At 39.8% G+C, this 22700-nt stretch overlaps 1 protein-coding gene across 6 annotated transcripts in view; it reads right to left on the reverse strand.

Moving 5' to 3' along the window:
- ZNF521 (zinc finger protein 521) overlaps nt 1–22700 on the reverse strand; it is a 232729-nt gene that overhangs the window by 185877 nt on the left and 24152 nt on the right. For all 6 annotated transcript variants that reach the window (XM_074879902.1, XM_074879859.1, XM_074879864.1 and 3 more), the window contains one exon: nt 22005–22184. Coding sequence is in view for 5 of the 6 variants with exons in the window: in XM_074879859.1 (XP_074735960.1) it covers nt 22005–22184 (180 nt within the window). In the remaining variant the exon portion in view is untranslated. The remainder of the gene's footprint in view (nt 1–22004; nt 22185–22700) is intronic.

Genomic DNA, 22700 nt, shown 5'->3' on the forward strand with positions numbered 1-22700 from the left:
TCTCTCACCCTGGGTGCCTAGTGGTGGTTTTCCCCCATACCCAGAGGGTTAAATCAATCACACAATAAGGAGTTCAGAAACAGAATTTTTCCACCAGGTGGGAGAGACCTTTCCTCTGCAGTATGGCATCATCTGTTTCCCATGATCTTTTGGAAGTTTTATTTTAAAAATAACCTGCTACTGCAAGGACATTTTGGTGACAGCCTGAGTCTCTTCTGTGATCTCCCTCTGGCATAGTATAGTTGTGGCTTTTTGTCTTTCAGTACAGGCTTTACAGCTTGTGGTGTGAGGGAGATGTTCGAAAATTATGCTGTTGATGAAGTGTGAAAACTAGACATCAGTGGTATCGTACCCCAAGATAGTTGGTCACCTCAATGATGCAGGTCCACTCCTGATTTTTATTCCTGCAGCAATGCTACAAATATCTTAAAAGAGGAGACTTCCTATCTGACAACAGTATAATCAGCACCAAAGCCAGTAACTAACACACACTGTATGTTTATGGTTCACAAGGCATCACATTGTTAATGAGCAGATAAAACAAGAAGAAAGGGCTGTTCTTTGTTTACATCACTCCCCTCATAAGCAACAGATGTCCTGATAGACTAGACTGCATTGGCTTTGTTGGTTGAGAACCTCCCGCTGGCCCTGGATGAGAACCAAGCATCCATACTGATTTTGTTACAATTGTCAGCTACTTTTGTTACTACAAACCACGAACTGTTGCTGACTCATCTGTGGTCCCATGGGCACAGAGGAAATAATGTATGGAGTCATGCAGTGACTCCATGTATTGTTTTCCTCCTAAGATGACTACTACTTGCTCGCTCAAGAGTGCTTTCTTGTGGGGTGCCACAGAGTTTCCTGACATCACCCTTCCTGGTGACTGTGTACATGAAGAAATAGCCAGCAGAATCACATTCTTCTGCTTTCTGTCAATGACGCTGAATGATTATCCATGTTTTGCCAGGACCAAGATTTAGGTGAAGACGAGCCATCCAACACCTAGTCCAGTGTACTGGCAGTGAGTCACAGCTAGTTCCCAGAAGCACAGAAGGACCACACAGACTCTTTCCAGAGGGGCAAACATGCTGGAATTCTTTGGTGTTGTGCTGTGGTCCTGCTGGGTTTCCATGTTTTGGGCTATCCAGAAAAAGCCAACAGACAAACAGCCTTCTTGTGTGATGTGAGAGGCTCTCATGGTTCGATGTATAGACTGAAGTATAGATTACCTTTATATTCTCCTACAGAATTTCATCTTTAGAGCACTTCAAAACTTCAGCTGATGAAAGATGCAGAAATGCCATTACTGAATACAGTTTTACGCAGGAACATCATTGGTTTGTGTTCTGTCATCCACTTTGACCCTCAGATTCCTTTCAGCCACAGCTTACGGTGCTGCTTTTATCCAGGTCTTACTTAACCTGGGGCCTGTACATAACAGAGGACAGATTTCCTGAGATGCTTTACTCAGAAGGACACTTCTCTGGTTAGCTCCTGAAAAGCTGGCAGGTGCCCTCTATAAAATCTCCGATTACATGAATTCTGTTTCTCTTATTTTATCACTGTTTAGATTTGCCAGCTTTGATGCCGCAGGGCCAATTTGGTGTGGGCTGTGTTTTGGCTGAAATGTGCTAGAGGAGGAAAGAAAATGGGGAAGAAAGCTACAGCTGATTTAGGGAATAATTGTGGAGAGTTTAAATAGCATTTGCATACTGATCCCAATTACTGCTCCCATTTTTACGATTCCTGGCAAACACAGTTTTATAAACTGAAAAAAACAAGCTCATGTATTTATTTGTTCTCACACAGGGCTTTTTGTCATGACAGTCTATAAATGCCTACCTTGACTTGCCATCAAGACTTCCTCCCTTAAAACATTTTTCTCAGCCTCTTCGGTCATGGAAGCTGCGGGTGTCATACTCAGACAGTGTGGCTTTGAGGGGGTGCATGTACTCCTCAGACATTCAAAATCAAGCATTCATTATGGCATATGCCATTGAGAATGACTTGTTTTTATATTCTGCTCAGTGAACCAAGATTATCTACTTCACTGAGAAGAACTATGTAGGAGACCATCTCCTTTGTTTATTCTGTTTCAGACAGACAAAAGGCAAGTTTGATGAATGACACATGGATGCCTCAAAGTTGTTAACTAGAACCATTCTGTGGTTTCCCACTCCAGAGCTTCACCCTGTCTCTGATAACATGGCAATCCCCCATACTTCCAAAGGGAAACTGCCTTACATCTTACCCAAAAATGCTTTTCCGCCTTAAAATACAGTGGCAAGGCTAATTTTCTTGTCAGCACAGGTTACAGCTTGTTGGTCCAGATCACATTTGCAGTGGGAAGTAATGTAATGCTCCCTTTTGATTTCTCCTGGCCAGCAATCACTTCATTTCTGAAGCAGAGTGCTGTGTGAGTCTGCTCTATAAAGCCCTGTCTCATGAGCACTGTAGATGTCCTCGAGGCATAAGTCTGATAGTAGTCCAGGTAACTGTGAACACCACCTGAGTGAGGCACAGGATAATAATAAAGATGGCAGCAGTGTCTATACTTCACCAGGTTATTCTCTTTTGTTTTCATTTTCTATATTTAAAAACCAGTCAGTGTGCTCCGGCTTAAAAATAATGATAAATAAATCAATGATTCGAATCTCCTCAAGAATTTTTTGAGCCTTATCTTTAATAAGATCTCAAAAAAAGACCTGTTAGTATTCTCAAGTTACTACCACTCAGCAGCTGAGCTAGCTGTCTACAGCAGGGTCCTTTCCATCACATGTACACTTGAAGTTTGGGTTGGTGATACTAATAGCACACCCTTGAACTGTGTCTCCATTCTTCAACGTGACACTAAAAGTGGACTGTGCTGCTCTGGAGCATTTTGTCAGCTCACAGTGATTGAAAGATCCTCCCCGAGGCTCTCTTCTCCTTAATATCATGCAGAATTTCTGCCTTTTCTTTCAAAGGAAAATTCCTTGTTTAACTTCTCTAGGGTCACTGTATACTGGTGCAGAAAAACAGGTGCAAGACAGGTCTCTCTTTCATGTTAAATTTCCGTACGCTTCAATTCTCCATAGATAATTCACATCATTTCTGGATCAAATTATCTGGTTTTAACTACTGACAGGATCAAATTAACAAGGAAAAATGGAATATAAAATGAAACACATTGTAGTAAGGGTGTGACACAGAGAAGTACTGCTAACAGACTGTATTCTGTTCCCCTGTTCAGAAAGGTACCTGTACACTCCCCTAACTTAGAGCAGGCCAATAGTGAACAAATTCAACAGGCTGAGCAATGCATTTGAAGTTAACTACACCTCTGCCTTCAGTGATTGAAAGACTCTGTCTCCTGGATTCAGTCACCTGCCAAGTTCAGAGGATACAGGTGTGAAACTACTGTTTTCTACAGAAATTCATATTTCAGAGAGTTGACTCTATGAAAGGACTGTCACACTATGCAGACAACATGCAACATCAACAACCAAGTTAAGCAGAAACTAGCACATCTCTGTCCTTTGCAAATCAAGTACACAGACTTGGCACATCCACCCTGTGCATTAAAGCACACATAAAAAACACAAGTTACTGGGGATCTTGCCAGCCCTGGAACTGAAGCGGCATCCTGAGAAAGAGATTTGCTCACAAGTTAATACAACTCTCTTACTTCAAGAGCTAAACTATCTCTGCATGGCATTATCCCATACAATACAGACATAACACGGTTACTGCTCACTACTGCAAGGCTCTTTGCACTGAGATCCATCCTACTTCATCCTATGCAATAAACTTTCCTTCTTCATCACCCTCTTCCCTTTTGACACCCAGATGACGATGGAAAATTCTGGGTAACATCAGCAATACAGGAGCCAGAATGTCCATTATCTGCTTGTGCTTAGCTTTCCTGTACTTCAGTAGACATGCATATTATGAACAAAGAGTTCCTGAACAAATTCATCTTAGGTTCCCAAATTAATCTGGTTATTACACTGAGCACAAGGTCCTTTCCTCAGGTATTTACTTCTTCACTTGCTCTAGCAAACACCAATAAGTAAAGCAAATAAAAGGCCAAAGAAGGCTGCCACAGTAATACCTAACTACTACTTTTAGAGAAAAGGTTAATCTTTGTGTGAGTATGTTGAAATTACTACACTGAAATCCAGAGTTCTATTCCCTCATTTTGGATGCTAGTTCTGCTTTCAGCATCACTTAAAAGCACAGAGTTACAGTTGCCATTACTGTTTTGCTGGGTCACATTTATTCATGCCAATATTTAAATCTTTTAAGTTTCATAAATTAAACTGGAACAGTGATGAGGGTGGAGGAACAGAGGACTGTTTTGTTAGCTTTCAGTGCAAAGTGACATAGGTCTAAGGCACCTCTGTATCCTTTCAGCTATTAAGGTATTTATTCAGCAATTAAAGATTTTAGCAATCAAGTTCTCCACTTCACCTCACTTACACGATTTGCCATCCTTTCATTTCTTCCACAGAAGACATTTTACATGTCTGCAAAATTACTGAGACTGGAGATCCATTTGCAAGTCATAATCTCGTTTCAATGAGCAGCACATTATGGTCAGTAAACTAAATGTTGGGCATACTTTTATGCATACCTATTTTCAAATCATCTGAACAAATTTATATGGTATATAGTTATGCAAAACAGCCAGAGTTAACAGATGTTGCCCTCTAATCTTTAAAGCCTCATCCTTTACTTTGGAGTTGCAGAGATAGGTATTTGAGATCTCAAATAAAACACACACTTCTGAATACAATTCTATAAATAGTAGCAATTTATTTAAGGGCTTGCTATACTTTTCATAAAGAAAGGTTCCCAGAAAATGTTTTCTGAAATAGAAGCTTTGATGGATAGGACCCTATAGTTTAAATCAATATATAACCTTGTAGCAAAGCACTGTTGGTGCAAGTTTTATGCTTCCAGATCTTACTTTCCAGTCAGATTCCACAAAGCCTAAATTCACTTTGTATCCTAAATACAAGGGTATAATCTGTCACGGGAAAAGGACAACATGGAAACTAGTTCAGTACTACTACAGCTATATGGAAATCCACTGTGCGAGTGATTGGTAGCATGTGCAAGCACCATCACTTACTTCCCTGTAACAGTACTAACTGGCATAACCAGTATAAGGAAAAGGCTAGCTTACAATCCTACTTAAATTACTAAACCTGCTTTTTACCAGTAATTTCATCCTGGAATGCCATATATTCCTATTTTCCATTTAAGCCAAGGGGAAAAGGGCAAAGAATAGTGAGAAATGCAACACCACTGAATAAAGAACCCCCCCTTCGCATCATTCATTCCTCATGGCTCTAGCAGAGGATCTCCAGCAGCATTTTCCTGCACTTTAACTGCATGATGCTATTTAAGAACAATCTGAATAGGTAAGGTAGAGTTATCATTATGTCTTTTGGGTGTGTTACTTTTTCTTTTAAAATAACCTGTGCATCTTAATGCCCCAAATCCGAAAGTGGAACATTCCTGAATAACAATTCCCTGGTATACCATTTCACTTCATATGCAAAAGTTTCCTTCACTGATGGCCTGGAAGAAGCAGTGGAAAGCATTAGATTGTGGGATGGTCAAAAGAACAAAGCAATGTGGAGAATGTTAATATTCAGTGAAATTACTTACCTTTGCCTGTAAAGTTAAATTCTTGTCTGAAGTTTACTGCTTTTCAGTCTGGGAATAATTTCTTTTTGCTTTCTCAACTTAGAGAAAACAGTGGTACTTCTGGGCTCAGGCTGAGACAGGAGACCATTAAATGTGCCAGAAAGGTGTCTTTTAGGGGAGGTAACAGCTGAGCAGAGAGTTTCAGGATCACAACTTCAGATGCAAGCATGTATATCTCACCTTAAGTGATTAAGTTCATTTTTTGATTGAATTTTTAAGTACCCTTAGATCTTCCTAACCTTTCTGAGACACTGTGAGGATAAATACATCAAAGGCCTAAGGCAAAAAGGTACTGTCACATTGGGAGTTAAACCTCAGACAGACAGGATTTAAGAGAGACACAGTATTTCTTCACCAGTCATTGCAATATGGAAGTTCAAAATTACTTTAAAAAAAAAAAAAAAAAGCTGTATGCCTTTCTCTGGATGAAAACATTGAAGTTACTAACTATCTACATGAAGCAGAGGATTCTGACTGTAAGTAATTACTTACGAAAAGTGACGGTAATTTGTCTAACATCTACTCTCACCTGGTCCCCTCCACATTCAACTATGCACTCTCTGAACCTCTTTCATGTAGGTTGTTTTTTCAGGATCAGTAATTTTAAATAACTTAAAATCTACTCATGGCTTAACAATGGAAGAAATGAGTGGACTTTAAACCTATTTTCTTCATGAGGGAGCAATGGCTTGTATTAATTTTCTTGTCAGCAATCAAGTAGAATCATTTCCCCAGTTTCTTCCTCAAATCTGTATTGAATAACCATGTCTGTTGTTTCATTTATGAATCTTCTGAAAGGACAGACAAATAATCGTAACACAGAAGTCCTGAAAGTGAGAAACATTAGTCACCGATGTTCAGATTTTTACTACTCGTAAATTATTTTTAAAAACCAGCAGATCAAACACAGAGCTACATCATTTCCCTTTCTATTAGCATAAGAGTCTTCCATGTTCTCAGCAAATATAACACAGAAAGGAAGAAAGGTAAGAAATTTAAAAAATAAATGAGAAGTGGGGAGGGAAGACAAGAAGTTAGAAAGACATGGCCTTGAATAATGAGGCAATGCGGAGAAGGTTAATATTCTGTGAAATTACTTAACTTTATCTGTAAAGGTAAATTCTAGTCTGAAGTTTACTGGCTTTCAGTCTGGGAATAATTTCCTCATGCTTCCTCAGCTTAGAGAAAACAGTGGTACTTCTGGTAATGCTAAGAAAGCATGCTTAGTGAGTGGGTTTAATTTTAAATATCAGGGAGGAAACAAGTCACCAAGCATGCCTTAGATTGCAAATAGGAATTTTATTCTTTCCTCCTTCTTGCTCTAGCTCATAGAAAACAGTGCAGACTGGGTACAGAAGAATCATGCCAAAGAACATACGAGGACTCATTTTATGAGATCAGTTTTGGAGTTGCAAATTTTAAGGTAAAGTAACTTTATTTAGCCATCTGTCTTTGAATGATTAATCCACTCACTGCTTGAACTTCAAATGAACTACATAAATCTGAGCCAGGTCTATGTTTAAAAAAAAAATAGAAATAGGGGGAGAAGTATGAGATCCTGCAGGCATTTTGCTCAGACAGGCTTAGTGTTTCTTAAAATATGGTATGCCTGATTATGCTCATAAGGTCTGGAAAAGGGGAATGCTGCAGTCTTTATTTACACAATACAACATTACACATGTTATTTTAGAAGCATTTCACCAGTGTAGGCTAGCTATCCACGTACAAAAATAGATACTTCTTGGATCCAGGAGATGATGTACAGTTTCTTGAGGAAAAAAAAGAAGACTCTCCATGTTTCTCATAGATGAAATGCTTGCAAAAATGCTAACTGCAAAGCAGATTTTTAATTGAAACACAAAACATAATTGTATTGGAATTTTAACATACAACACCTTTACAGGCAAAGACTATTACACAAAAGGCAACTAAAGAGTTCTATATTGGAGCCATGTCCCTAAAGCTAATATGCAATCTAATTAACTCACAAGGATTCTTCTTTCAATCTGATTTAACTGCTTATTGAGAAGTAGTAACAATCTTTTATCCGTCATTTTAAGCAATGTATAAGAAAGGAGAAAGAAAATACTATAACGAATAACTTAGAGACAGTCAAAAGTTGTAACATCTTTTTATAGAAAAAGATGCTGGCTGAAAAATGTGCCTCTTTTCCATCCAAAAAAAGACACTTCCACAGGAGTAGAGGAAATGATAAGAACCATTTTTACACTCAATGTAAAATTTCTTCAGTTCCAGTGTCACCAAATGCAATTGCAATGTGTAATCAAAACATATTTTTAGTCAATAGCAAATTAATTTTCTTGTTCATTTGTTTGTAAAAGATGTCATTCTCTGCTCTTCCCATTCCTTCTCCTTGGAAGCGGGCATGTAGTTCTGATAAAACTATATACTTCATTGTTAAGAGAATAGCTGGCAAGCCTATAAACTATGCAAATAACATTTGGATTGCAAACCACATTTACTACACTTGGCTGATGGAAGAATGATTATTCCATGTCTCAATTCACTAAGAGCACACTGACTACCTAAATACACAACATTTCCTGTACCCCTAATAGCTTCCACAGTTTAGTAAACTCATTCCACGTATTACAGTAAAAGATTTCAAATCCAAACTTTTCTTCCACAGACCATCCTGTTCTTATACATCCTAGAATGTTATGGAGGGAAAGGGAGGAATGCTGCACGCATTTTATGTCAATTGTACTGGGGTCTGTTACAACACGTGGTTTGATTTTTAAGCTATCTAATAAGAGGCAGAACCCCAAGCGTCAACGAGTATGTATTAGAAAGCATACATTATGCCCTCTATCGAAAATTACGTAATTTGACAGTAAAATGTATAAGTAAGCCCATAATTACCTTAAGCGTCTGCCACACAGTCAACCCTCTGGGCTCACAAGTCAAAATATTGTGCTAGAGCTCCCAGAGAAGAGAGGTAAGGAGAAAAGGGAGGGCCAGGATACGACTTTAGGGTTAAACACTACCCTGAGCTGCTTCCTCGACCCCATGATTCAGAATCGTGTGGGACTGACAGCCCTTGCATGCAGAACAGTTTCTACAGCTATGGCTAGGTTATCAGGGCCAGCCTCCCTCTGTGTATGGTAAAAGAGCTTGTGCTGTCAGTTACCTCTGAAACGAAGGAGTGACAAAGAAGAGTCATACCATTTTGAAACACAGAACTCCCATGAGTACTACTCACCTGAAAAACAAAGCAGCAGCCGTTTTTTGGCAATGCATGTGTGGAATAATCCACCCATCTGCATCTTAAAAGTTGCAGTGCAATCTGCTTTTTGTGGACAGCAGAGATCCTGTGGCATTTTTCACAAGAGCAGGAGGTTTGCCACATTATTCTTGGCCAGAGTTTCCTGTCTCCCCCTACTATGTCTCATGGGTCTTAGCTGCTGTCTTCTGCAAAGCTGGCTACATTTTATGGTATTGTAGATAAATAGTTGTAAAAAAGATTTGGAGCATAGAGAATGAAAGGCATTGTGCAATTCTTACAGGCATATCAAATGTAAGGTTTGCCCCACATGCAATGAACAATACTGACACACTGAACATGTATTTATTAATCTGCTAGCCCCTTTCACCACCCTCACAGCATCAGATCCACTAACTGAGGTGCAGTTTCAAAAGCATTGTATGAAAAAATCTGTGGGACTCACAGCATACAGAGATTCTCTTTGATTTCATATCCAAGCCTATGAATTTTGCAATAGGTAGAATTTAGCCTTTAATTTGTATTGGGCCTCTTTCCATGCCTATAGAGGAGAACTGCACAAGTAATTTTTAAGCACTTCAGGCACTGTCCAATAACTGAAATGCAATAGAAAAGGCCTCTATGAAGCCAACTCAGTATACACAAACTCAGCCTCAACAATAAATCAGGGCCGGCTATGCCTGCATTGAGATGACAAAAACCCATATCCTCTGTGGAATACCAAACACTTTTTTGCCTCATGCTTTGAGGGGTAAATGTTCCTATCACTTGGGAACTTCTTGTGATACTTTAGTGGTATCCACTACGGTATACTTCTAAAGAAACATCACACAAAAGCTGGAGCATTTATAAAAATGATAAAAAAGTGATCAAATCAAGAATGAGACTGTTGCAATGGATGACTGTGCAAATAACAAGATGGGCTGTAGACCTGAGATTGCATCTATGTTCTTGGCTCCTATAAAAAGCATCAAGTCTATCACAGGCTGTAGAATGAAACTAAGTTTATTGAGTGAGTTTCAGTGTGCTATTCTTGCTGAAGTACCCAATAGGAATAGTAGCACTACTCCAGAGATCCTAGGGGCAAAAAGGCAACAGAGACAAACAGTAGAAAAGTGGAGAGTGAAAAACAAGGGAGAAGAGACAAGGAGGAGCGAAGCAGTGGGATACTCCAGCACCAGTGAAAATCAACTCCACCCTTCTCAGCCAAAGGGAGAACGGCAGGGATACATGACCTGCTGCTAGTGGAAAAGGCAACAGAAATAAAAGCACACCTCCAGAAACACTCAGTAAGAGAACGGAAAATATAAAGATAACAAGGACAGAAAAGTAGAGCCTCAGTAGCAAGAATAAGCATACCAAATAACAAGAGAAAAATCAAAGACAATGACGGGTGGAGAGGGTCACAGAAGAGGCAGAATCTAATTTTAATATGATAAACTGCATTCTTCCATTTTCTCAGCCTTTGCTTTTGAGAGTACCTGCTATCATGTCGGACAGGGGAGGCTTTTCTACTTTCAAACTAACCTGCCATGAGAAACTATAGGGTTAATACCAGAGCCTGTCAGTTGTTTGGGAAGTGCTATTTGGAAATAAGTTTGTTAAGCACTGACTATTTTGAAATGATGAAGAGTGCTGGAAAGGCAGAGATCTGAGTGCCACAGAGAAGAATCCTGAGAGCAATAATATAATTGAAAGAGAATTTGAACTCACTAGTAAAAATCCTGCCCTCAACAAACATAATAATGACATTTCCATTGGTTTCAGTGAAGCACAGATTACAGCCAACAACTGATAGATATAAATTGAAACACATTCTCCAGTCAGGCTACACAGATGATTAGTGAAGGAAAGATCGTCCTGTAATGCAAAATATTCTAATCATAACATGACAGTAAAAGCAAATATTGTAACTGTTTTAAGTATTTCAAATGCAGTTTAGAGGTATAATTAGAAACATACAGAAACCTACGGTTATTGACAAATTAAAATAGTTCAGGACAAAGGATCTGTTGCTTAGAAACTGAATTTACAGGAAAGATCAAACATGCTCAGTGTTTTGCAAAAATCCAAGCATCACTACTGAAGTCAGATAATAGCAATAAGAAATAAATACATACATCTGAAAAATTATTGATGTCATTTAATGTGTTAACAGTAAAACTGATGTGTTATGCACTCATGCTGAAGCCTGCATTTGTCAGAGAAAGGTAAATTAGCAACTGCCGTTTCATTTCCCTATGCTTTGCTTTTACAGCTGGTAGAAGGTTTGCAAAGTACTTGAAAAACTTGACCCTTCTCCAGCCTCCCCCGCATGAGTCACCCAACCTTCCTTCAGTCATTAGACTGCACTTCCTGCTGGGATCCAGCAGTAAAACAAACGAGAGACACCAGTTCTGGTCACGGTGAGGGAGGTAATAAACCAGTGACAAGTATTTTTATGAAATTTAAAATTAATTCCCATATATTAGACGTATCGTCCAAGTGCCAATCCATGACACTATCTTATGTAGAGTTCTATTTCAAAACACATTTTGAAGCACTCCAGTTCATTCTCTGTCCTGAAAGTGTGCTTTCCTTGTTTACATACAGGCAAAATGATTTACTGCATTTTATGTGCTTCAGAAATACCACAGACAAAAATATTAAATCACTTTACTTGTACATGTATAAACTTAACATGATTTTGACAACATTACTAAGGGTAAATTTAAAGCAAAATTTCACAGATAAATTTCCAGCATTTTGTGTCATTATTAAATCTGTGTGAAGTACTCTTTGTCAAGTTTGAGTTTTTTAGAAGTTGACTGCTAGTTCACCTTTTCTAGTTTGCTTCAATTCACCATGGTAACTCTCAGTTCTACCATGTCTTTAATACATCCACATGTCTGGGAAAATCCCCACTTTCCTCCCCCCAAACATAAATTCCAAATGAAGCATCCATTGAGATAAGTGATCATGCTTAGCCAGCCATATTTAATAACAAATTTACCCTTTTTGTCCACAGACCCTCCTGGTATTTTAGTTCCAAACTTGTCTACACTAACTGTGCTAAGAGAACTGCTGTCCCCATAAACTTCTTGGGTTCATTCCACAGTGCACACAGGAGACACAACCCCTTTCAACTTCAAGGAGTTCCCATTGCAGTGTAGAAGACAAAAATTCAGAGATTATGGAATAATCATCTCCAAATCGATCAATTTCCCCCTGAAGGTAAAAAACTGAAAGAAAGAAAAAAGTTGAACAGTTCCAGCTTGCCTTCTTGAAGGGGAAGTACCCCCAGGGCATGTTGTAGAATGATCCCCATCTCTTTCTCCTGATGCTTATTAAGAGGTCATAGATCTCAGTTACGCTAGAGCATTCCCAAATGATTATCCCCAGCTAAGGACTATGACCTCTCAGTACAAGTACAGGGATATAAAATTAGGAATATTAAGGGTTCACATTAAGAAAGAGTTTGCCTCAACTATCAGTCATTTTGGAAGAACAGTTGGAATTAATGGCATATCTGGTGCCTTACAAAAAACAGAGAAGCTTTAGTTAAAGGGAATGCAGGTTCCAATGTTTTGCATAGGTGCCAGGACTAAATTTCTATCGCACATCACAGTGGATTCCCACAACAGAGTACTTAATACAATACAGATACTCAAAATACAAATTCTCAAAAAGCTTTTTGTGCTTTTTGATATAATAGCTCAGAACACCCTGGGTGAATTAAGATGTGCTTTCTCTTTGTCTTAACCCTGTTCCCTCTAACAAACAGAGTCAGAGTATGGAAGCGGAAGTGATTTTACAACCATCTCAAACAGGTTATTATGCCAAGACCAGGCAGTGACTGGAATGTCTTTAAGGACCTTTTTCCTCCAATAATTCTCTTTTTTTTCCATAAAAAGCACGTTTTTTACACCCTCCAGGTGATGCTTGAGAGGATAAACTGTGCCCATATAGGTGGTGCATTAGTGAACTACCACATCACCCAGAAGCCTTAACACTCTACAGCTGGTTGTATAAACATGAATTAAGGTTCTTCTACAACTGTATTAAGCAAAGTGTTAAAGAGCTGTGGGGCATTTTGTTACATTTGGCTTTCAAGCTATGAATTTAACTGCTGAACATATAAGTAATGATAATCTGTTGTACCTCCCATTCCGTTCATTTCTAAATGGTAATTAAAGCAAGCACCAATAATAAAACCAGCAAGTATTTCAAGAAAATTATTTTAGAAGGTGCAGGAAATTCACCACTTAAAAAGACTAATTTGTCATGGCAACAAGACCCATTTTGTAATACACTGACAATATATTCTAAATATTCCAGTAAAACAGAAGCATATAACAACAGATATTTACTCTACAGTAACTGATTCTCTGAAACACTGTAGCAATACGGACTGTAGGTGTATATATGTGCATACATGCAAGACAATCATTAATTTATTTTTAATAGTGTGTCTATTAGAATCATACACATGAATTCCCATTGTACTGGGTAAAGGTCAGGGTAGCTATGACCCTGTATCAGCAGCAGCTTTACAATTCAAAGTCTGTATTACTGAGGACTGTGAAAAGCAAGACAAGCTTGGCCACAGGATCCATATTGATTACAACAGTAATTGGAAGCAGCATAGTTATCATAGGGTAAGTAATGACTATTTTTTCTTCTTCACATATGTGCCAGTGTTGATGATTCCCCCTGCCCCCTCCCTTCTCTCCCCTGCAGGCAACCGTCTTCCTTGGACAATGAGAATTAGAAATTTCAGCTGCATAGATCCAATAATGATTATAGTACTGCTCTCCCAAAACTGGAATGAGCTCTGGCAGTTACGTCCTCCACACAATGCCTGAGAAAGGTCAGTGGATTACCTCATGTCATCACCTGGCAGATCTCAGAAATTGGACCCTCTTCTGAAACAGGCGGGAGATGTCACTCGAGCACTGGGAGAGCGAAGTTAATATTCAGTGGGAAAGACACAGTAGCCAAGCGGTAACACAGAGAGATACCCTGTACTGCCCATTTGGAAATGCTCTGTGAGGAAACGGCTTGACCTTTAGAACACCCAGCAGTGGCTATAAATAAATGGAGCAACAGACTGTCAATGTAATAAAGCAAAGTTCTGGATCTAGCTAGGGCAGATTTTCAACAGAGTGCCAGGGAGGCACTTCAACTGAGTCTGAAAAAGCTAGGGAGCTGGGCAAGTCAGTGCTTGGAGACAGGGATGATAAGGTATAGCTAGCTCGGTAACCACAAAATACCAAAGCCAGAAGAACTATTTATAATGTTATTGTAGCTCCTCCTTGAGCCTAACGCTATTGCACTCACCCACAGTGGCATGTCAGGTATGCCTAATTGATACTTTCACAGTCCTATGTCAAAAAAGCACCACATAGTTAAGTCCTCTGGTACAGCTTAGGACTATGACCACAAGTCCTACTGCTGAACATGACCTGGTAAGAAAACACTGAAGTAAGGTATATTGTTTACATAAAACTCTGAGTACATGCTGAAAAACAGACTCTGGGTGACTGGCACATGGGGTCTTTTAACCTGCAAAACAGTGTACTGTTATCCACAATATTCACTCCTTATCTACAGTGAAAGACTATTTACTTGAAATGCTTTAAGCAGAAGCATGGCTCAAATGTGTGATGCCCAAGTCCCAGGATGACTGGATCCATGTTCCAGACAGGAACAGGTACCTTGTGTGTGTAACAGCACTTTGGCCAAACTCTGCTGCCATACTCCGTTTGCCCAGTAAAGCATGGGTTGCTGCAAGATGAGCCCTAGGAGCTCCATACATGATGCTAGATTATTGAACTGTAAGACAGTTGAGAGAGAATTGCACCACGAACTAGACCTGGTAACCCCTGCACTGGAGGTGCCTACACCAAACCCCTTTTCCAATGAGAGAACTAGAGTCTCCAGTTGAGTGGTTTCGGCTGCAGACCCGGAATTCCCGGGCCAGCAAGGAGGCGTCTCTGTCCATGGTACTCAGTGAGGCACCAGTTTCCTCCCTGGTGCAGGGACACCAGCTCTGCTCCAGTATCTTGCTCTTACGTTGGGAGTTGAGGGTTCTACAGTGTAAAGTCCTTTGTGGACACACAGAGTAAATAAGCCAACCAAAGCTATCCTTGCCAGTATATGCTAAAAGAATAACCTGACTTTTTAGTGATGGAAAATCAGGCTAGAATAAGAGGAAAATAGGAAGCAAAACTGAGGAAAAAATATCAATGAAAGATATACAGGGAACACTCAAAGCCCCTTGGAAGACATCACCACTTGCTTCCACTTCCAAACAGAACAAGAGTTCTGGCATTTACAATTAATGCTCATGAACAGGTTTATTACGGGGGTTCCCTGAGTCAAGAATAACAGTTACATGATACAGACATCATCTGCTTTCATTTACAAGAGGTCACTGACAGACAACTTGGGAAGTGCAACAGGCTGCTTTTAAAACACCCAGGAGGTGAAGAACTACTGGTTTCATGACTGATTAACAACCTCAAGAGCAGAGATTAATGGATTCCAAGCAAAAGGGGGAGGAGTTTATGCCTCCTTGCCCATGTTGGCTATTCATCATGGATCTACTGTCTCTCAAGGTAAGCACAGGGATTCTGAAGAACAGCAAGGCTATGCAGCCTACTTTCACAGCTTTCAGCTCCAGCATACACAAGTTCCCTCCACATCTGAGCAGTACCAAGCTACCTACAGAAGTATTTATACCGAATTTTGAAATGAAAATCTAAGAATTCAATTATCAAGACCTTCATCTATCCTCCCTAGGAGCATGCAGTTTTGCGTATGAATTTCTGTATGGTAGATTCTCCAAATTGCTACAATTTTAGCAGGCCTTGGCCATTCTGTAATGCATATAAATCTTCCATCCAAGTTCACTGACAGGCTTTACACCACTCTCTGAATTGAAAATTATGATCTTTGGAAACAGAGCTTGTAGTTACTACCCTATTCCCCCTTCTCCCCAAATATCAAGGATTTGGAGTTGCAGATATGGGTCCTGGACCACATAATTCTGAAAGAATGTGAGTCCACAACTTGCAAACTCAAAGAAGTGCATTGAACTACCATGTGTGTTGGCTGGGACAGGAGACTGGAGGAGAGGGTCTGCTTTCCACTGCCTCCGTCAAACAGAATGTAATTTTGTGGAGAAGTCAGAAGTTTGTGGTCCCAAGTAAATGGAAAAGTAGAAGGATGTCTCTCTAGTACAGCAACTGGAAAGCCCTCAAAGGAAAAAGAGAGGCTCAGGTCCCCAGTCCAAGCACTGTTTGTCTTTCATTCAATAACTGTTTAATGTAAAATCCATATGCAGTTCTTGGTGCAGGACTTCTCAAGAGAAACAGGGTGACTCTCTCAAGTGAAGTAACTGTACTTGGCAAACAGTGCTTGGCAGTGTGCCACTAACTGCAATGAGGCAGATGAATATGCTTTTGGTGCATCATACATGCATTTAACTTCTTAGGGTCCTTGTCCTCAGAAGCACTTTTATCAAGCTCAGATTTTTCTCTGTACTGCAGAAATGGCCAGGGACCCTTGCCATGTATCTTTTCTTCAAACAGATAGTGACAACTGAAAAAACAGTGGCAAGATCTGCAATACATTTGGCCAGCTCTAGGATTCTTTTGCTAGCAGGAAGAGCAATTCTAGCTAGAATATCAAAGCATGACAATGCCGAGTGCTCACAAAAATTTATCTTGTAGTCTCACTGTGCACAGCATACATCCTTTGGGACAAAATCCCCTGGAAAGTTTTCAAGTCTTCTAGTGAAGGAGATGGTCCTGGCATTACCAACTCATTCAGAAAGATGAAAGATTCCTGGGCACTAGGAAGAAGAGAAAAGAGGCAAGAGAAGGAAACCATTACACTGGAATCTCTATTACCTCCCATTTGGTAAGTCCACGATCACTTGTGGTGCATGCTGCCTGTGATGCTGTTAGGTAGCACAACCTTTTATTTCTAGACATGCAAGGTGTTTCTCAAACACACGGGAGAATGATATCCATGAAAATTAATTTGGTCATAATTGGAAACACAGAAATATTGACTTAACTAGAAGTTCCCAGCCTAGTGATACTCCAGTGCTGATGGAGAGCAGCACTCAGAACAACTGGTCCCCAATATATCTGCCAGAATTATTTTCAGATGGCATGTGAGAGGACTCTCCGAGCAGGGCTACAGAGCAGGGCTGCATCTCCTCATTGGCAGGGGACACAGAGCTATAGCCAGTAACCTTTCCAACATCAGAAACAACTTGGGATAAGATGAATGGCGCTCAGCTCTACCTGATATACTTACTCAACTTGTCAAAACTCAAGCACTAAGCTAGAGCCCAAAGTGTAATACTAAGTCTACCTAATCACCTAAAGGTAAAATAAATATCCCCAATGGAGAAATACCTCCTGTCTTTTACCTCAGAACACCCTTAGCCTTGAAGCTAGAACTGCATATGATTCAGTAGCCTACATTAAGTTTTACAGCCTGTGATGCCAATGGGGCTAGCAGGAAAGTCCTGTAACACGCACTAGGTCTACTGATGCTCAGGTGGAGGATGGCAGTCTTGTGTACCAGCACATCCACTGCTGCTGAGTTGTTCAAAACTCGGCCAACTAGACTGGCATGTTCCCTGCATGTTTGACTGCAAGCAAGGCAGCACTACAGGATGCTCCTTTTTCTAGTATTACTCTGGTTATTACTGAGACTTCCAACGCCAAAGCAATCTACAGCATCTTCAAGAGAACCAAGCTTGAGCTGAATGCTTCTGAACACAGAGTCAGCCAGCGGAGAGGCAGTTCTCACATATACAGGGGAGACTTCATAGAGTACAATCCCTGAAGACTGAAAGGGGCAATAAACAACACAAAGCACTGCGCAGGGAGAAGAGATTATAAATCAAGCAGGAGAAGATTAGGGCAAGTGTCTGACAAATTGTGCCCCACCAACAGTATATATGGCAGCACTGCAAAAGGTTAAGTTTATTTTCTGTTGGCAGAAGGAAAGAAGGTGCAGTTGAGGGTTTATCAGTAGTGCACCACTTTTGATCCTGCGTGCATGTTCCTACAGTGAGATCCAAACCAACACATACTAGGAGGACATAAAGTTCATAACCATGCTAATTGGATCCTTTACTTATATACACAACTTAGAGGATGACAATGTGCAAGTGGCTCATGAGTTATTAAATGGAAATGCTGCAGGAAGGATAAAGTGAGAAAAGCATTAACATCAGAAAGAAACACTATTAAATCCATATTTTTATTGCCAATCTTTTGTAATGACTAAATTAATATAGTTCAGCCTCTTATCTGCTGAGGTTACAAGTATTGCAAAGAATTTTTCTGGACTTCTCCCCCCATTTATCCACTATCTGTATTCCACAAACATCACAGGAATTGTCAGCAATTAACATAAATAAATCATCACCTTTTCACAGAAAGCTTCAGTACAAGAATTTCAGATGATAGCAAAAAATATTACTAAATAGCTCACGAAGGGCCTGTTCCATCCCCCACTGAAGTCAATGGGAATCTTTTCATTGACTTCAATGGATATTGGATCAGACCCAAATTGAAAAGATCAATAGTGCACACATTAGGATAAAAGAGCAGCTATGTCCTCCTCTAGAAAAAGAACATGAGTTCAATTCAAACAACAGATTACAGGAAGGAACCAGTTGGGGAGAACTCTTTTCTTCTCCTTTGAAAAAATCTGCAAGAGAACAGCAATTCAAGATCCTGAGAGCTAAATCTCACAGAGTTGTAACTAACTCTCATCTTCCACTATCCTCTGAATAGGTGGGGGTAACTGACACTTTGAGAGATTGGGACCACTGTTTAATAAACCAGCTCCCTTCTCCCCATTCCTGTCTTTGGTTGAGAGTGCAGAAGGAAGACTCACTAAAGCAATTTTACTCCTTCCACTGAAGTGTCAAAGCTTCAGAAGAACACATCTAACATTTTCAAATGCAAAAACTAGAAGCCCCAGTATCAATTTGAGAACTTACAGTGGCAAGCCCCATTCTCAAGCATGTTGGTAGAATTAGGAGCAGTCAAGACACTATAGCACTCAACTCTCATGTTTTATATTCAGAATTTTACTAAAGGGTTGACTTAAGCCACTGTTTTGCCATCCCATTTGTGCCATCAACATAACTGTTGATTTTACCCAGTATAACCGCACGGAAAATGACCCTACAACTGGGTCAACATGCGCAGTTCATAAATTCTTGCAGTGCAGCTCCCTATGAATCTCACAGAGCACCTCCAAAGCTCAGTAAAATCCAGACAAGCTGCAGCTGGCTGAGCCATAGGAACAATCAGGGTTTGGAGGGCTTCAGAAGTCAAATGTGAACTTCAGAGTCTGACAGCCGTGCCATTTTTACATAATGGACAACTTAGGAGACCCTTCAGTACCCGAGATAGGCCCAGATTGGAAAGATCATATATCGGGACAGATGATACACTCTGCCCTCCTCCAGAGAGAACACAGTTGACCCCAACAACACAATACAGTAGAAAAAATTCAATTTTGGTAAACCTCTTGCCTTTCATTAACAACTCAGTGACGGACAAATACCTTGGGGTGTCTACTAGTTTCATTGGGACTCCTTCAAAAGGAGACATCAATTACGTAACATGCTGTTGCATCAGAAGACTGTGATCCGAAAGGGAGGAGCAACCACTCCTCCATGGTAATACATTTTTTGAAAACTTTAAATCTGAGCGTGGCACCCAAAGACACTTGTGGAAGTCCAAGAGAAAGGCAATAGTCCAGGGAGCTTGCCTAAATGTTAAAAGCAAACTTCATTTTTGTCAAATATATTGTACTTCAGAAGAGAAAGGTAAGCTTCTTGTCTGTCAACTGTTTGCCACTGATTACCTAAAAATTATCTAAACCAATGAGGTTTTCTTAAATATTGTATCCTTAGTGTTAGGCCATACATGCTGCTTAGGACCCTGCACTGAATTCACCTCACTAACCACCTGTTTAGTATTCTTTTTGCTGGAGAAAGAAGAAATCCTCAACTCTGGCCACTCCATCCAGACTGCTCTCTCAACTTAAGGGTGTATTTTGGTCATTTATATTTAGAAACAGGACAGTTGGCTTTTTGTCAATTTGATAGTCCAGAAGGATGTGCGGTTTAGGTTTTTGTTCGTTTCATTAGCTTTTACACAGTCTGATCTCTACCCATTCACCATCACAAGCTTCCTTGTAGTTTTAGGAACTTAAACAATTTCCTTCAAGATTCATTTTCATTTCCCCATCCTCTGACATGTATTCCTGCCTTTACACATGCACCCCAAATTGACTAATCTGGCATACTTGTTTTAACTCCAGTTTAGCAACACAACTCTCTGCAAGAACTGCTGTGGTTAGGAGCAGTGCTCCGGGACTCTTCCTACTTAGTGCTCCCCCCACCTGCTTTTCTTCAGTCTCTCAACCCAACTGTGCAAGCACTGTTCAGTGCATTCTGCTTGCTGCTTACAAGCAGAGAAACCACTTGTTAGAAGCAGGGAGGAGGGGTGGGAACTAACTAACTGGAAAGGAGAAATAGCTGTATCAGATCAAGGTGAAAAAACGGGGATGAATAAATAGGATCCGAGGCAGTAATGGGGAGATCCAGATGATCAGGGCAGGGGGAATGCTTTCTGGAAGAGGGAAGAGACAAACTAAAGCCACTAATTTTTCAGTATAGAAAGAGCAAAAGAAAGAAGAGAGGTGTGAAGAAAAGGAAAGAAAAACATTAAGTTTTTTAAAGTCAAGAGAGAGTGTCCATACTGCCAGAAAACATGAGCAATATAGACAAATACATTCTAGAAGTCTGTAAAAGTGATTAGGGAAAGGCCGAACTGACTTTATTTGAAGTTAGAAAAACATTTTACAGGTAAGAAAAGGCAAAGAGATATATTAATAAAAGTTTCTTGCTGTAGCAGATTTTAATCTTCCATAATTTGAAGCTGGGATTAAAACCATTTGACAAATTCACATTACTTCCTCAACTTTCCTTCTACTCCTGCCTACTTACTCCTCCTCTGCTCACCTTCTTTTCACACTTCATACCCAAGAGCAGTACTGCTACTTGACTTTTATGTCATCCTGCCAGGACTTAGCCTATGGATCTACTGGAATCAAAAATAACTCAAAAGTTCTCCAAATATGAGCACATGCACACTTTCTGAAAGCATTCCCTTGTTTACAAAGTCGTAATAAAGAAAGGCTTTAACATAACTGCACAATAAATAAATTTTACACTGTAGAGACTAAAATTAAAAGTACCATCAAACAAAAACCAAAAACGCCTTTCTGTTGATACTGAGTCTGTTTGGACCTACAGAGCATACCATCAAAAGAAAGACCTACTGAATCTAAAGGGCAAAACTACTTCAGCAGATTTCATGTGGTTTCCTCAGTGAGGGGGCTAACTACAATCATTTCAAAGAGGAACCCAGGTTGGCTACAGGTCCATTCAACCAGCTCTGCTCAACTCAGTAGTAGCTGACCAGCACTCAGTTCTACCCCTTGACTAAAGCTGGGATTTTATTTTCTCTCTAACATTTTACTTCATTCCTCTCAACTTCCAGTTACTGATTACTGTGCAGTCATTTGTATTTAACAGATTAGACTAATGCAACATCCAGCCCAGATCTGCAACATGTCGTTGTGCAAATTCATTCATTATATGGCTGCATTTAAACCCCACTTACAAATACCCTGTGCATTCACAAGTGACTTAGAAAAATACATGTATAAGCAAAATACAGAAAGCTGTACAGCATGAGTCTAGAAACTGCACGCAGCAGTTGGGCACAGACAGCTAACGAACACTTTAAATACAGTTACAATGCAGTAATTATCTATACATCCTTTGAAATTTATAGTGCCCCATTTACAGTATAATTCTGTCCCAGAATCTGTTTATAAAGGTCTCACCCATGTATTCAAGCACAGGAGTAAAGTAACTGAAAAAGGAGGAGGAAGACCAGAAGCAGAGGATGGGAATCAGAAACAGAACAGTGCAAGAAGCCACAAAGTGATAAGTATTGTTTACCTGTCAGTTGACATTGATTAATCTTGTGTTCTGTGATATCACTCAGTGACTCAAACACCTGGAGGCAGCTGTCACAGCTGTGCACAGCTTCTTCTTCTAACTCCTCCCCTTCATCCGGCCTTTTCTTACAGTCTAGCACTTCTCCATCTTCTGCCTTGTCTTCTAGTTTACAGTTAGGGTCTGAAAGAAAATCAAGACCATGAAATCAGGCATCTAAGAGGAGAACCTTTAAAAAGAAAAAAAAAATTAAGATAGGTTCTTGTGGCAATAATGAAAAGAAACATGTTTGACACGAGCCTGCAGCACACTGTAGATTTTATTGCTAAATAAGCAAAGGAGGCTTTTGTCCTTAATTTTTTTTTAATCTCGATGAAAGGAGAATTTCTCATCTACTCCCACAAATGCAGGTCCATTTCTCACTCAAGCAATTCTTCCATGCTTCAATGTTAGGTTTGTCAATTTTATCACAGCTATTGAAGCTGCTTTGATCATTGTAAGAAAGGATAAACCACCTATGCAATTAGTTTTCAATGAAAAGAAAAATCAAATCAATGAGTGTGCAGGAACTTCTTTTCACTGTTAACTACAGCATTTCACAGGAAATTACCAGAATTAAGAGACTAGCAAATTTGATTTACATAAACATGAAATTAATCTTGGTTTTACAACCCACTCCAATACTCTATCACCACACTA

This window comes from Strix uralensis, chromosome 1 (genome assembly GCF_047716275.1).
Source record: "Strix uralensis isolate ZFMK-TIS-50842 chromosome 1, bStrUra1, whole genome shotgun sequence".
NCBI lineage: Eukaryota > Metazoa > Chordata > Aves > Strigiformes > Strigidae > Strix > Strix uralensis.